Source organism: Patagioenas fasciata, chromosome 5 (assembly GCF_037038585.1).
Source record: "Patagioenas fasciata isolate bPatFas1 chromosome 5, bPatFas1.hap1, whole genome shotgun sequence".
In the NCBI taxonomy this organism is placed as follows: Eukaryota; Metazoa; Chordata; class Aves; order Columbiformes; family Columbidae; genus Patagioenas; species Patagioenas fasciata.
Genome location: NC_092524.1, coordinates 46,442,618 through 46,459,234, shown reverse-complemented (window position 1 = coordinate 46,459,234; position 16,617 = coordinate 46,442,618). Strand labels below are relative to the sequence as shown.

General features: G+C 41.6%; 1 protein-coding gene across 16 annotated transcripts in view; it reads right to left on the bottom strand.

The window, feature by feature from the left end:
* TTLL5 (tubulin tyrosine ligase like 5) overlaps nt 1–16,617 on the bottom strand; it is a 135,540-nt gene that overhangs the window by 48,084 nt on the left and 70,839 nt on the right. For 13 of the 16 annotated variants that reach the window (XM_071809449.1, XM_071809448.1, XM_071809457.1 and 10 more), the window contains 2 exons: nt 6,857–7,011; nt 6,270–6,335 (listed from right to left, as the gene is read on the bottom strand). In XM_071809449.1, the coding sequence (XP_071665550.1) occupies nt 6,270–6,335; nt 6,857–7,011 (221 nt within the window). Of the gene's footprint in view, nt 1–1,560; nt 1,845–5,946; nt 6,149–6,269; nt 6,381–6,856; nt 7,012–16,617 lie in introns of those variants that run through there. The other 3 variants (XM_071809461.1, XM_071809462.1, XM_065839130.2) reach the window with 3 other exon arrangements.

Below are 16,617 nucleotides of genomic sequence, written 5' to 3'. Positions count from 1 at the left end.
AGTGCAAGACGCTAAAAGTTTTCAACTTGTTCGATACTGAATCAGATGCTTGTGCAATTTGTTCTATATTGAATTAGATGCTTATTAGAAGAGAAAACAGCATGTGACTTCCCTACCAGCCAACAAAACCCACTGGTGGCAGCTGAGAGCAGGAAGAGGAGAGTTTAGTGGTGAGGAAGGTGAGGGGAGGCAGAAATAAGAATTGCATCAGCATAAACTGCCTATACCTGTTGCTCAGTTTTACGTTTACTGCAATAACCAAAGAAAAACAATGCATATTAAAAAATAATCTGGTGTTTAATATGGTCAGAAGCCAGCACGATATTAGTATATGGAAGTTATGAGGTAGAAAATAAAGATACAATAGTGTTAGTTACATAAAACCAATGTTTTACTCCTACTTGATGTACTATTTTCATTTCTTGTCATCTCTATAAAGACAGCCAGACAATTATTAGAGGACTGGGAAGATTTCCATCTAGAACTTGAAAAGAATGAGACTGTTTAGTTTAGCACAGACAAATAAGAAAGGAGATGACAGAAACACAGAGAATAAATAGTGCATAAAATAAATCAAGCATTTCTGTTTGCCTTCATGTAACAAGGGTGCAGAGACTTTTGGTAAATTTGGAAAAAAAAAAAAAAAAAAACCACTAAAAAGGAAACTTTAAAATTCACCTGTGGAACTCGCTGCTACAGCTCAACGAGACTGCACTTCGTCCAGAAAGTAAAAATATGTGGTTAACAACAACATCCACATTAGACTTTGTAGAACAGAAAGTATTGTGAAAACTACAAGCCAGTTGTTAACAGCCAGAGAATAAAAACAAGGTTCACCCCCAGACAGGGAATTTCACTGCTGCCCATCAGAATGTTCTCTGTGCTTCTACTGAAGATGGTAGTGATAGTTGCTCCAAAGCACAGGACAGAAGATCTAGACAGATTAGTAGCCCAGTCCGAGATGGCAAATCCCACGTTTTGATTAGGGTAAGGCCAGTCTGTGGAGGCAGCTGAAATGGGAAAACCCAGAACCATGCAGTATTGGCATGGAGGAAGCTATGAAACCCTCATCACTCCCCTCCACCTACCAGCATGGACTGGTTGCTGGGAATAATAGGAAAGGGTCTCATATCTTCTCTGAAAGGAAGTCATGCAAAGAGAAACCTGCTCCCCTCAAATTACAAGGGCTATTCACAAAACCCGTAATTGCCCAAGTCCAGCAGACATGGGGAGTGCAGGTGTTGTGCCCCCTGTACTCAGCTAGATCCAGGCTGAGGGAGCCCCAGGCTCTGGCTAAGCCTCCCAGCAGCAGCGGAGTAGAGAGGCCGCCAGAGCCCCACTCTGCCCTGCCGTGAGCCCCAGCTCTCGCCTCCAGCTTGCAGCCCCAGCACTGGCTCCTACAGTCTCTCTGCATGCGGCCCAAACCCTCTTCGCCTCTGGAAATGGTCCTGCGATTAATCTCACTTATTACCTCGGAAAAGTAACAGCGCGGCGGCTGCCAGCCAAGTCCGACTCAACAGTGTCTGGGGAGCCGAGGCTGCGGGGCCAGGCCTCAGACTGTCTGGGCAAGTCACGAGCTTTCCGCCTTTCCTCTCCCGGAGGCTCCAGACAGGCAGAGCCAAGGCCGAGCTGTGGGAAGCAGGGATCCTTCAGGCTTCTGCCAACCTGTGGTGCTCAGGCTAAGGGCGATTTCCGAGCAGGATGGAGAGTAATTGGACCTGCCACCACAAGTTTCTCTAGTGTGACCAAAATATATATAGGAAAAAATACAAGGCAAGCCATGTATTCGTGAAGTTTAAGTCAGCCAATTCACTTCCACAGTTAACAAGTTGTCACCAGTGACCCTGGCAGATGTATAAAAAAAAAAAAAAAAAAAAAAAAGGTAAGAGGTTGCGGGGGCAGGGGAAGGCTTGTTACAGGCACAAATATGCATGGGTAGAAGAAAAACGTGCTCAAACTAGAGACAGGATGAGTTGCAAGAAGGTACAGCTTCCCAGGCAGTACTTCAATTTTTCACCCACCCTTCTCAAACCTCCTCTGAGCAGAACGTAAGAAGAGACCAAGCCCCAAATTTGGGGCTCTCAGAAATGCTCTTTCTGAAAGACCGCAGGCAGCACGACAGAGCTGCCAAGAAGATGCATGGGAGAAAAACAAAAAAAATCATCACTGTACCCACCCTCAATTACTCCTCCACCTCAATGAAAAAAATTGAATTAATTTAGGCATTAAGGTAAAGAGAAAAGGACAAGCAGTATGAGGAGCAAGGCTATGCTAGCACATGGCTGGACTCTGTGCTGTTGGTCTGCTGCCGCTCTGGCACTTCTGTGCTGCTTAGCTAGGGAGGTGTTAAGGTCAACACTGTTTGCTTACACCAAACTGAAGGCCTATTGTGTAGCCCTAAGTGCCTGGTACTTTCTGCCTTCATTTCCTCCAGAGGCATCAGCGCAGCACCATCTCCAAGTTTGTTTGCCCCTAGATGCTGTGCAAATATATAGGCTCTGACCACTTGGCAAGTGTGGCACAGGACAGCAGTCGGGCAGTTTCTACCTTGCAAGAGGCTGCAGGGAAGATTTGGAAGAGAATAAAGTTACTATCAACCCTTAAGATGCGAAAATACAAGGCAACACATATGTAACAGTAAAACAGATTTATTCTTACAAAAACTTGGCATTAGCTGCAAAGATCTCTGGGAATTCACTACTCTGTATTTCTAGCTGCGAGACCACGTATAGTTAGCTCTTCTCCACAACCTCTACTGCAACATCCATGCTGCTTCTACCACGCTAAGCCCACCCTGGTCTAGCTCATGAGTCTTGCAGAAAAGCAAAACTGTCCTGTCAACTGCCCAACCTCTGTCACAATGAGAATCACCTTGCACATTAGCAAATCTCTTGGCCATTCTGGTATTGCTCTTCTCACAGCTCTTCAGAGCCTGTCTAGCCAGGGTCCAAGCCTGATTTCTTATTTTACATGCTACATCTCCAAAATGGAAAATAAAAACTGAGGAATCAATGAAGCCACTTTCACCTTTATGTCAAATGCAGCAAATTGTCCCTTTGACACAAAGGACCAAGACCAGTGAACCACAATTAGCCTGTGATAGCTGTCTGGGATCTTTCTGGCAAAACTCAATTTCAGTGGAAATAGAGAAGCCACTTATACCAGCACAGAACAAACTCTGAAGAGAGATGAGCGTCTCTTCCACATCATCACAAGTCCAAAGGATATATATTTAGCATGTTTAGAGCAGAACATCTGAAACCTGGAACGTGCAGTACATGTATCCCTAGCAGTAAATGAAACTGGCACAAAGCAGGCACCAGGCAGTGAAGCAGGATATAAAGTACCCACTACCCAGTCAAGGCTACGGAAAGCCAGTGATTAAAAAGAAGGTCCTGCGTTTGGGAGACTGCAAAAGCAGTATAAGATTGCCAGGGTACATGGCACAGGGGTCTCAGTTTCCAAGCTGGGGCATGCAAGAGTGTACAATCATTTTTCTGTGTAGAATTTTTAGGATAAAACCCACATATTTGCTACTATAAGAGGCACAGTAAGCTAATGTTTTAAGTGGTACTGGATTTACTGCACCCATACTGTTCAGCTGATTTGTATGCAAGCAGTAAATATATGCAATGCGACCCAGAAGCACCTACTGTGTGAACACTCTAATTAGGTTGTGAATGGGCACGAAGTCCGGTTCCCTCAAAAACCTGCAGGCTTACTGCACATCAGATATTTCCACAATCTCCAAACAGGAGGCATACCATTCGGGGTTCCTGAAAGCCTGAGACGCCAAGTGTCTGGGTATCATCTTTTGGTTTCCCACCTCATTTGATACTTCCAGACAAGGAAAAATAAAAATGAAAATACACAAAGTAGAGCCTGTTCGGGAACCTGGACATATAACAGGTACGTGCACACAGTCCACGAAGCCCTGAGCAACTGCTGCTGCTACTACCACCAAGAATGACACCAGAGGAAATTAACCCTAGAAACCCTTAGATCAGAAAATTGAAAAGAAGTCTGATTTTATACAATTTGACCCAGATTAGACAGCTTGCCAACAAAACATCATTTTTCAATGAATCTGAGCACCTTGGCTGAAATCATGAGCTAAGAAGTATTTCAGGCATGTCAAGCAATGAGAAGTGGAGAATCCCTCATTTCTGACTGCAGTGGCCCTCCCAGGCTGTCTGGTATAATTTGCACTGCCATACTACCCCAAGGCTTGCTTGCCTGCCTCCCCTAACCAAGTCAGATAATCTGTCAGGAGATCCAAGGAGAAAAAAATATACTGAGTACTTTAGAAGAGGCTAGGTTGGTCTTGTCTTCAGGTTGAAAGGACAAGAAGCTAATGAAACAGAGGTCTGAGAAAACACTGAACATTTCACTGCAGCAGGCACAGACGGATGCATAGGAGGTTACACATCCTCTGACTGAACTCTGGGAAAAAAGTCTCAAAATGAACTGCTGTGCAGACTTAGGAAATAACATTTTAACATACCCAGAACTGTTCTCTGTCTCTTTATTACAAACTCAAGATATCTTTTGCCTTCTGGCGAGCAGACTACTGATTTCACACCTCATCTTATACAGCCAAAAGAATTCAACAAAAGGAGGAAGAACTTCTTTTGAGAAACATTTAGATAAGTCAGTGCTGGGAGAACAGGAATTAAAGAGGAAGAAGAACTGTCAGTAAGAATAGCCTGAATCCTATAGATTGCAAGCGTCAAAATAAAATTTTCAAACAAACCTCAGCAGCACTAAAATGGCTTAGATTTGCCACAGAATCATACGAAAACCGTAAGGACTGAGTTTCAGAAGCAGATGTTTGAACTGGAGCCAAGTGCAAGCCAGATAAGAGACCCATTTACAAAACATTTCCATCCTTGCTGAATTCTACAACTGATAGACCAGAACCTTAATGGAACAAAACAGGAAGCTTTTCTTCAAACAGTCATCCAGCACTGAGCACAGGCTGACACCCATCAGATGACTCTCTATGAACTGCCTATTCCAGTGTAACAGATCAAGCAGCAAAAAAGGCATTTATAATACAAGATAACCATCTCTACATATCATGACTTTGATATTCCTTTTGCAATTCTCTCATTAAATAAAAAGTCACAGCCCAAGTAATCCAGCACTGCCTCAAGAATCCCTTTTTTACACTTCCAGATTTACCTAAAACTTTTAACTCCTGGTATTTTGGCCATTCAATACAAGCACCCACAAATATAAACTAATTTGATAAATAGTCGTTAAGAAATCTTTCTGTTTATTGCTCTGTGGATAGAAACACGGAAAGTAAAGTACTGAAAGACCAAATGGTTCATAAAAGGTTTGAAGATGGAATCTTATACCACCTGTGGCCAGACAATTCTGAAGTACTTTTGGATTGCTGTACAAAAGAAAACAGAATTTCTAAACGCATTAAACTATGCATAAAATGCTAGATGAGGTACAACCCTGGAAATCATTCACAGTGGAGTTTTGGGCATTAAATGATGGGTTCTCAGATCTACAGGCAACATATAACTGAAATGGTTTCAGAGCAATATAATTATAGTGACTTGTGCAGAGTTCTGCAACAGAAGATTCTGACCATGAGTAATCCTTTTCCAGCTATGTCTGTGAGTCCATGCAGAGGTGCAAGCAGAGTTGAGAAAGGAACAGAAGCTCTAGGACAGCTGGCACACTGCTGCTATCTCAAGCTATGTAGGAAAGGAAAGCACTTTACACCTGTTGGATAGGTTCTTTATTTGGATTAGGTAATAGCTCGCCTGGCTGGGCTCCAAGAGCAGAATCACCTCCTCTCTCAATAACTTTAAACCCCAGAGGCAAACATCGTGCTGGAACAGAAACAGGTCAGGAATTCATTTCTCACATTCCTCTTTAGGCAGGATAAAAAGCAGTGACTGATGAAATCAGAACAATTTAACATACTTCAGCTTTCCAAATCCCATTCCAATCTTCTTTTGATGGAACCATTTGGGAAAGGATGCCTTCTGCACTGTGTGTCTGCTTCTCTCACCTCCATTTTCCAGTAGCATTTAGGCACCAATGACAAGAATCACTATTTTCATGGATACAGTGCTTTCCAGTTCTAAACTCGTGTGTAGGAAAAGCTCTGCTTCATTATTATATTCTAAAAGACAGAAATGAGTGCTCAGGCAAAGGAATAAGTAATATTTATTGAAGTGGAAAAGGAAGAAGTTCTGGGCCTGTATTTAGCCCACTATACTGCAGCAAGCCCAACTTGCTCCTACCTTCCAAGATCCAGAGTCCTCAGGGTAAATCTTGGTGCATTTTCAATTCCAGGAAGAATTGGTTTACTGCAAAATCACAGTCCTCTGCCCTGAGTCCCATGAGTATGTCAGCTATAAACTCCAATGTCCAAAATTAATAAAAAGCATAAAGAAACCATCTGAGAAATAAAGTTTTATAAACACTGCTCTACCTTTGAACAATCTAAACTTGATATTCAAGGAAAAAGAATGAGCACAAGGTCTTACTGGAGATTTCTGCAGAATCAGGTATAAGTTTGCATTCTGCATATGTCTCAACACCAGCAAACCTAAACTTACAGATGCAAGGATGAGAAATGATCAAAGAGAAACAGACATTTCCCTTTCATTCTACATGTTCATCCATGCCCTTATTTCACCATGAACCTGTCAGCTCTGGCAACACAGCTCTTCTATCATAGGCATAGTTTCTACAATAGTCCTGAGAAGAACCAGTAGTAGGCCCTTAGATGTTATCATCTGAGCAAGAAGCCAAACACAAATTATAAAGGAGCTCCTGAGTGCATTGCATTCTTCTTCAAAAAGCAGGAGCAGCAATTTCAACTTACCTGACTGCTGAAGAGACAGATCTTTTGTCAGCTACATGAGTGTCTGACTGAACAGTCAACAATGACCCTCTTTTGTTGAGCAGTGACTGGTAGCTCTGTGGGGCAGCTGCATTGCCCTTGCTTATAGCTCCACTTGCCAAGTTCAGGTTTGTTAACTAAAGAGGGGAAGAAAATAAAAAGACATCAGAAACAACCACAAGCCAAGAAAAACACAAAAGGTGTCACTAAGTAAACTGCATACAGCATGTACTGAGACAAGTAAGAGTGCTGGAGAAGGGAAGTCTTCATATGCAGAAAAACTGCCAGTTGCATAAAGCAGTGGGAGAGATGACACCAACAGCCACCATGCTTGAGATGAATTCAAGCACCAGCATTGAAACTACAACCCTTCCATTCACAGATGAACAAAGGAGGAAAAAGACAAAGATGGGGCATAAATCCCAAAGTCAGAAAGCAACATCACATTCCTGCCCTGTGAAAAATTAACTCTACATGCACTAATCAAATGCTAGCTCATATTACACTGAGCAGAGATCAGAGTGTCTGCCCAGTTATCATGTGCTGTGTCACTAAGTTAGGCACATGTATCTATCCCCTCTTCATGCATACATATAGGCACAACCTAACAGTCTATGTACCTTTAATATAAAATTCAAAAGCAAACTCTACCACACATGACAGAAACTTCTCACCCAGCTGCTTCCAAACCATTCACACAAGTAAACACACCAGTAAATGATATACCGAACAGGATTTTAGGCTATGTTTGTCATATAAAGCTCTAAAGAAATTATCCATGTGTTTTTAAGCATATAAAATGTGTACCATTGTTTCTTTCTCTGACCATTCTTGTTGCATTGCTTAGCTTCTTCAAAACTCTGCAAGCAGACTATCTGTTGGTTTATTGAGGAGAGGCTATATATACTACTCTAGTAGATGTTATTACACTACATATTAGTTTACATTAAAAAAAGCCCATCCCAAACAAAATGAAAACAAACAAAACAACCCACACAACATTGTATGACAGTTATTAATTACTACAAAGGTTGCAAAGCTATGATACCCAGTCAGATATTACCAGAATTAAGTTTATGACTGCCTTTAATTACATAGTCACATGCTGCTTTTTAGGAGCACAGAGCAGACCTGGTTCTGCACCAAGATTAAGGTCATATGGCAAGAAAGACTCATCTGTATTGCCCCCACTCACTTATGTGGCAACTGGAAGGCATAAAATCAACAGGTCACAGACAGATAGAAAAGCCTAATAACTAGCCCTGCATCTGCTCCAGATCTCAAAGGTAATGCTTATTAACTCACTTAACTATGACTTAAGCATAGATTGTGAATCTCAATGCTCTTTTACCAGAATTTGTGGTATGTACTTGTTTGAGAAATCGCACAGCTTCACTGTAACACACCACCCTCATACCTACAATAGGCTTGTGCAGGACTGCAGATTTCACATCCTCTGACTGAACTCTGGAACATGAACTTATGTTACAGCTGGAAACCCAGTGGATTGCCACTTGTTCTGTTGTTCAGTAGTACAAGGCATCTAAGCATTTTGTAAATTCAGAAATCTTAACTCCTACTTCAAGTTCCATACAGGATTAAGTTATAGTGGTTATGCACTAGGCTCTTCCAAAAGCAATGGCTTTTGTCTCAGTGCTTCTCAGTTCTATCCCTTCCCATTCTTGCTCCTTGTCTGTGTGTCATTATTCTGACCTAGCCAGTTCCAGCTTTCACATTTCAGGAGTCATTCTCCCTATTCTGCTCAGTCCAGTCTCATTCTTACAGACTTCAAGCCCTGGCGTCCCCACTACCTCTGGCCCGTGAGCTACACCATTTCAGGCCTGGAACCTTCCATAAGAGTAGTTATGTGATCTGTCCTCCTGCACTTTTATTCTTAGTTCCTCTTCCAGGTGCTCACGTGCCCTATATCCAGGTGACTCTTGTTTTATTCCCCTGCCCAGCCCACTCTTTTTGCCAGCCTCTTTGTTCACCCAGCCCCAGAGTGCAGGCTCCTCACTGGACCACATTTGCCACACTGCGATTCCTTCCATTTCTGTCCTTTCACCCAAATGCTTCTTAGTGTCCTCTCCCAAATTACATCCCAGTCTAAATTTCACAGCCTCCTTGTCCTAGCTGTTCTCCACACCTTGGCAGAATTCCCACTCATTCTGCATTTAAGTCAGACAGGCTACCAACCCATCATGGACAAGGTCACTGAGAACATAGGAGAATGGGGTCTCAAGCCTCAGTATTCTAGAGGTGCAAATATGGAGAAATTCAGTTTAGCATCCTCAGTGTGGAGGGAACCTCCAGGAAGCCAAGCAGCTCTGGCAGGTGCTGCTGAGTATATTTCACCCAAAGCTTTTCGGTGTGCAATCAAGCTTGGGGAAAATTTTAAACTCCAAAATGCTATTCCAAACCCAGACATTTAAAACAAATATTCTGTAGATATTAACATGCACAGATTTTTTTTTTTTTTTTTTTTTTTTTTTAAATCCAGCCTTGGTTTTGGCTAGAACACTTCACTTTGCCTGAAGTGTTCTGAAAACTGAACATTAAGCACAGAAAACACGAGTCCCACTGGATAAAGTTTCAGAACACTATAAGCAATTTAAAACAAGATCTTACCGTGGGACATATTGGGCAAGCTTGGTAACGGGCAGTGCTACCCATCTGATATGGAAAACAGCATTAGGTATAATTTTGATGCCTTTACCTCACCCTTAAATGTTGTTGTCTTCTGTAGGATTTAATTAAAATGTAAAGCATTTTCATGGTAGTAACAGAAAGCTTCAAATTAGGTTTAGTTCTGATTGCGCCAGGCACTATACAAATACCTAACAATGACAGTTTCTGGCCACAAAGAGTTTATTGTCTGAAAAGAAGCAAGAATGGCAAATGAGGCAAATACAGATGCCAACACAATAAATGAAATAGGATATATACAATTCTTAGCTTGTCAGCTTTGCTAACGCATCCAATGTGTGAAAGGAAGATTACTTTATCCAATTTTCCCTCCTCATCATCTCGATACCAAGAACCATTTAGTCTGATGAATTACCACCTCACCCCTGCTCTATTAAAGGGATACGCTTTCCTCTTTAATACTGTACCATTGTTTATTTGAAAGCTATCTTTCTAAGCAAAGCAGGTGAGCAAATAGCTTAGCATGGGTAGCCGGGACATTTCACACATTCCAGAGAGACAGGTGTTTAAACTACAGCAGGATTAATTAAATACAGGCAAGGGATTCAGAATGAGGGAGAGAACATCAGCAAAAGCAAAAGGTGAAGCTGCAGCCAGCCCACCCAGCTGGGTGCTCCTGCTTGTTCCTGCCCCATGTGCCAAGACCTTTCAGCTGCTCCCCAGGATGTTGCTGTGCTGCGCTGCTGGGACACCCCAAACACATCTGTGCTTAGCAGAGCAGCTTCATTTTCCAGTCACTAGTCCTCCTGGGCACCTGATGAAATTGTATTCTTCCCTTTACAGAGGCAAATACTTAGCAGCAAATCAGTTGTTCCTTTGGCTTAAAAGAAGATAACATACAGCACCTGAACCAAAGCAGATCCCAAAATCTCCACAAAGAATCGCTTGCAGTTTCAGCAACTGTGGGTAGTGGAAGACAAAACAAAAAACACACACAAGAAGCCCTAAACAAACAAACCATAAGAAAGGTAGGCTAGTGGGGCTCAAGAGGCAAGGTTATTATTGGTGTGGATCTACAATAATAAAGTTAGTTTTCATACTGAGTTGGATCAAGATAGACTAAAACTCTCTTGCTAATTAAGATTCCTGTTTTTTACCAGCAGTGAGGGGCTTCAGAATATTTTTTCTGATACTGACAATATGCAGGAGACCTGTGTGTGCTGCACTGCATGCTTGAAGCATCCCTGATTTCAAACATCTCTCCTCACATCAATATATGCTCTGTGGAGTTTGTAAAGGGTGAGATAATACACAGCTAATATCTCTCAGGATAGAACAAGTCAAAGTTTTGCCACCATGTTTAAACTGTTCTGGACACCTAAAAGGTCACAAGCTGAAAGGAACTTGCTGAGTGAAGAATGCAATAGGGTAGTAAATCCCAAAAAGCTGTCATAAAAGGAGGAGAGCCCACTCAATGTGCTTTTGCTTATTATCTAATATCAAGAAACAGGAGGGAATAACATGGGGGTTGTCACAGCCATATCAATAAAAAGAGCATTGCGTTAGAAAACCTAACAGAACATTATACTATGTGTATAGTATAGCACATGTACTATTGTACTTACATAGATACAGTGCTAGTAAGTCAAAAGACAAATTATTGCATAATGCCAAAATACTTCTTTTTGTAAAAAAAAAAAAAAAAAAAGAAGTGTTACAAGGTAGTTATGACTGCAATGCACTTGCTTTCTTGGCAGCAGAGACACAAACTTAAAGAACCAGTCTCCATGGTCTTGCTCTATTCAGATAAATTTATTTCTGAATAAATTTAAGATTGGAAGCAAGTTCACAACATAGAATGATACCCTAAAGTGCTGGATATAAGAGCTGAGGGTCTTGTTTGTGTTAATCTGCTTCATAATTTAAATAGGAAATACAAAAATCTCCAAATACAGATAGAAAAAAAGAAAATTCCCGGACAGAATTTGTTTCTAATGAATAGCATCCTACAGACAAAAACCCATTGCATAGTAGCTTTAAGAAATCACAAGCAAGAGTCAGAAGAGGAGCATAGTTATCTTTCACATCTCTTATCTACATTACACTATTCTTTCAATAGTTTCCCATTATCATATTCAGGTTTTTTTATGATATTTCCCATATCATATTCAGTATCCCATTATCAAATGAAGTATTTTCATTTTGATCTTGACTAATGTTTCAAATAAGCTAAAGCAACAAATGCTAACAGTGGCAAAAGAAAACAAACAAACCAACAACAAAACCACAATCACAACCAAACAGTGCTGCAGATCAGCCTCCACAGATTCACAAAAAGCCTCCTAAAAGCCTGAGTGTTTCTCTTGCTAGTTTGCAGGAGTCAATCAGGGTGAACCGGGACACATCATCACTAGAAATGGTTACCCTGGCCCTCTTGGCAGAGAGTGAAAAAGTGACTTACATTTTCGTTACCAACATCTTGAATTTCACTGGTCAATGTGTTACAACACTGAGAAAGCAATACACTACAAAGAAGGGCTACTTCACACTCCCCAGCCAGCAGTTTTAGTATTTTTCTGCCAGAAACCAGTCATGTCTCCTGTTGCCTATAAAGTGCTGGGGAATGGAGACTAGAAAGTCTATGGTTCAGTTATCTTACTCGGAGCCACACCTGCATCCTCTCCAGTTCACACATCTCAATTTTCCATTTGGATCTTTCTGACTGGTAAAGAGGAAAAGGAATTCAGCATTCAAGCCATATTTCAAATATCAAGACTAAGAGATATGCCAAAAGAACACAGTCATTATAGGTCTACTTCATTTGCTCTTCAAAAGAAACCCTTCAATATGATTTAAATGTTCACAGTCTGAAACAGGAGGAGACCTAATGCCACAAAGTTTTTGGCACAATGTACCCTAACAACAAGTTTCAAAGCTGTATATATGAACATCAACACTTTGCTGCGCAACTCTTCCTTTAAAGAAGGATGGGACAGGGATCATGGTAAGACATAGGTAAGATCACTGCTCCTCTACTTCATGACAAGACCAGTAGCTTTAGGTTTTGGTGCCTCAGACAGGACAAGATGACACAGTATCATAAGCTCAAAGGAGGAAGCATTCCACTAGAAAACTGAAAATGTGCAAGATGTCTCATCATTTGCAATATCTTCTCCTTTGCGTTTTGATCTATTTTTTGCTGTGAGCTCAGCTTGACTCCTTCAAGACTAATCAGTCAATCCCTAATTTTCCATTTTATTACTTACATTCATCCAGCAATGCCATCTTTATCCAATAGCTTGTAAAAGAAATCTTTCCTTTCTTCTGTTACCTGGCTTCTGTAGTCAGTGTATTTTTACCTGCCAAGCCTTCCTCAGATACACATACTCCTGAGGTTTTCAAGATCACTGAAATATTTATATTCCCTGGAACAGAGGGGAAGAGCTAACAACTTGCCATTAAAAAAAACAAAAAACAAAAACCTTGCTGCATTCTTTCAGTTATATTTTTATTCTTTCAGCCTTCAGAGATGAATATGAATAGATGCTATAACAACATAAATATTCACTGTTAATCTGTCCTCTCCCCAGTCACTGTGTTGCAACTTCCTGGCTTCACCACAGAGCTCCCGTGTACATGTGTGATCTAGCGCAGGCTGGCGTGACTCGGTCTAACAGAGCACCCAGGTCTTTCAGTACTCTTGGAAGCAGCCCGCCTGCCTAATGCATTGAGGTACGAGAATCCAACGAGTCATCTCAGGATGGGAAACACCAGGGGATCCTAACCTGCCTCTTTTCTTCAGATGCAAAGGATACTCCAAACCACAAACCTCTAACATACACACTTTCACTATCTGAGTAGTGGCACAAAATATACCTACTACAGATTCCTTGAAGAAACTCTGTAAACAGATATTTTTCTAGGGTCAGCTCCTTGTTATCCAGGCCAGTTTGCTGACCACACCCCATACTGAAGCACCTTAATTTTATGTACAGATTTGAATTTGCAGGAGCAACCAGCCAGAAGAAGGGAAGAACTGGGGCTAACAGGCTGGAAAGTGTGAAATCTGTGTGCGTACCACGGCTGATCTGGCCAAGGGCCTGTGACATTCCTTCTCTGCTCGTGGAGCTTACCAGCTTACAGGATATACATGTGCATACAGAGCACAAGTGTTCCCGTCTCCAGAAAATGTTCCAGACAAAGACCTGCCAGAGACATTCCTGGGAAACCTGACAAAATTGCAAATTCCTTTGTAGTGTCTCCAGCATATGCATTCATTTAACAAGGGAAAAAAAACCCAAGTTACTGCTTCTGCTGTGGATGACTGAACTCCCCTCTTCCTTCTCCTGAAAAAGTCAGGCTTTCATTTAGACACTCTCTGCCTGAAAACTTCCCAGTGGGAGTGATTTTGACAAGGCACGGTCCTGCCAAACATTTGATGATCAGGGTGTAATCTGTCCCATAACATGAGTTCTAGCTGCTCAGCTTGGCCCATGTGGTGACTCTCTGCAGATGTTGCTGCATCATAACAAAAGCCTCTGCTCCTGATTCCCTGTGGAGCCTCAGAGCAAAAGGGGTTCAGTTCGAGCACTGCAGAGACTACACTGACATTTTTGCATCCTGCAACCTCTAGTGAGATCAGTTATTTAACTGCTCATGCTGCAAATCAGTAGCATCAAAAGTAATTCCAGCTCCGACGTGAACAGCCTACAGATGAGGAGTAGATGGCACCCTGTAGCACCACAGAGCTGCGTGAAAGAGCAAAGAAAAATAGCCCTCGGACTTCATCTCCTGGCTTCTTGCTCCTCTTCCTAGTAACAGTGAGATGCCTTTTTCCTTTACACTTGCCTTCTTTTCCGCCAATGGAAGGGTAAAAGCCAACCAAATGATTACATCAGGAAAATAAATCTGAATAAGGCTCAGATAAAGTCGAATGAGTCAAAGCAAGGGACAAACACTGAAGAAAAACATTTGGTGGGGAAAATAGGCCCACCAAATCATTGGAGAAATCTGCTGCATCCCCAGCTTCATGGTCTTTTTGTAGTCACCATGTAGCAGTGCTCAGGTCTAGAACTGAAAGAGCTGATGCTCACTGGGACCTGTAGAGTGTGCTTTGGCACCCTGGCAGTTTGCTTTGTGGCACTTTCCCTCTGCTGAGGATAAGGTAGGCCAGGGTGCCACACTGTGTAATTGAGACAGGCAACTGAGGACTGATGCAGATTCAAATATTGTTGCAGCTGATGCTAAGCTGAAGCTTGCAGTTTTGGGATTACTGTGACATATTAGCCCCTCAAAGTCACTCTATTCCAACTCTTCCTCAGTCCCTCTCCCCTGCCCTAGGGTTTAGTAAACTCATCTGTTTCTTGCTAATTTCCACCTTCTGTCCAAATGAAAAATGTAGAATGAGAAAAGTGCCCCATACTTTTGTGGAACTGTCAGCATGTTTGCAGGAATCCTGGCTGCTGGATCTTGGGTACTGACTGGCTGCGCAAGACAGAGGGAGGCAGCTCATTATAGCCCTTGCCTGGGTGGTCTGATGTTATCCCTGTGATTAAACGTCCTGGCCAGAAGAACTGGAGCTATTCCTAATGATAGCTGGGTCCTGAAATCTCACACTCTCCCTCACAGAGAGAGGCAGAGCTCCCACCAGGCTTCCCCTCCTCATTCTCTTCCTCCTCCTGGTGAAGCTGGCCAATTCAACACATTCTTCAGTTCACTAGCATTAATAACTACAAAGTACTACAGATATCAAATGCAGTCCCCCCCCAGCAGTCAGTGATAGGAACCTCACACAGATCCAGCATTGCAGAAGAAAACCTTCTTTTCACCTTACAGCATATTTCAGAGAGAAGTAGCATGCTATTCACAAAGAAAAAACACATATCCAGGATCCAGCCATCTGGCTCAGGATCTACACACATGCTGTGCATTTTAATGTCCTCTGCTTAGAAAGTCCCACAATACAAGCACATTGAAATATTTTATGCTAAACATATGTGAAATAAAGACCTTAGGATTAATGCCCCATAAGGAACACGACAGAGGGAAAAGTCTGGATTATTTTGGTCACCGCCTTCATCCACCAAGAAAGGCCAATGGCTAACAGTAGCTACAGATGCAAAAACCCTCTTAGTTCAGTGGGACAGAAGCAACACAGTAGCCAGTGAGCTTCCTACATGACAAATCAAGGCAAGCAAGGCAATTAAGTCCCTACACAAGGAGAGGGGCTTACTGAACTGTATCTCCAGGCTTCATTCCCCAACTCACCACCAACGTATCTTCCTTGATTCTCCAACAGTACTGCTACTATCTTGGGATCATGCTAGGCAATGGGCAAACTGAACAAGAAAATCTCAGGACAAATGAAAAACCGAGTATCCTTAACATACTGACAACACTATATATACTGACAAAGACATCATCACTCTGTAAAAACAACTAGCAATTATTTGCATGCCTTAACTAGGGAAATCACTAATTTCAGATACTTATTTCCTCACGAGTGTCTCAGTAACCTGCTTATCATAAAGGAAATACTTAGTTTGATTACAGTAAAGCAATGTAGCAAATAAAAAGTCATAAATATGGAAGCAGCAACAGCATAGAATTATTCCTCAGTATTAAAGACAAAAGGTCAGTTCAGAGCAATGGCCCAGCAAACTTGCTATACTGTCTGGCATATTGTGGAAGATACAAAAAATCTCCTTTCATCTAACAAACATCTTCTTGATAAGGAAAATTAATTTGTTACTTCTGTATGTCAAAATCTAGGGATCTATCATTTGCAAAATGATCTAAAATTTGCAAAATCTGTCCCAGGTAACTATGGCCTGTTAAGATTTCTGCCTTAATGATATTTTGTTGCAGGAAGTTTCAGAAGGTAAGCATATTCTGTGACAATAACTATTCACTTATCAGTTTTTACTCTGATGTCTTCCTACTAAACTGAATACCCCCTTCTTATTATGAGAAACATAAATAAAATAAACTTTATTTATCTTGTCATTCACTGGTCTGTATAATTCCTTCATATGTATCTCCTCTCTAAACAAGTAAACTTAATATTTTCACTTTCTTACTAAAAATGCATTTTACAG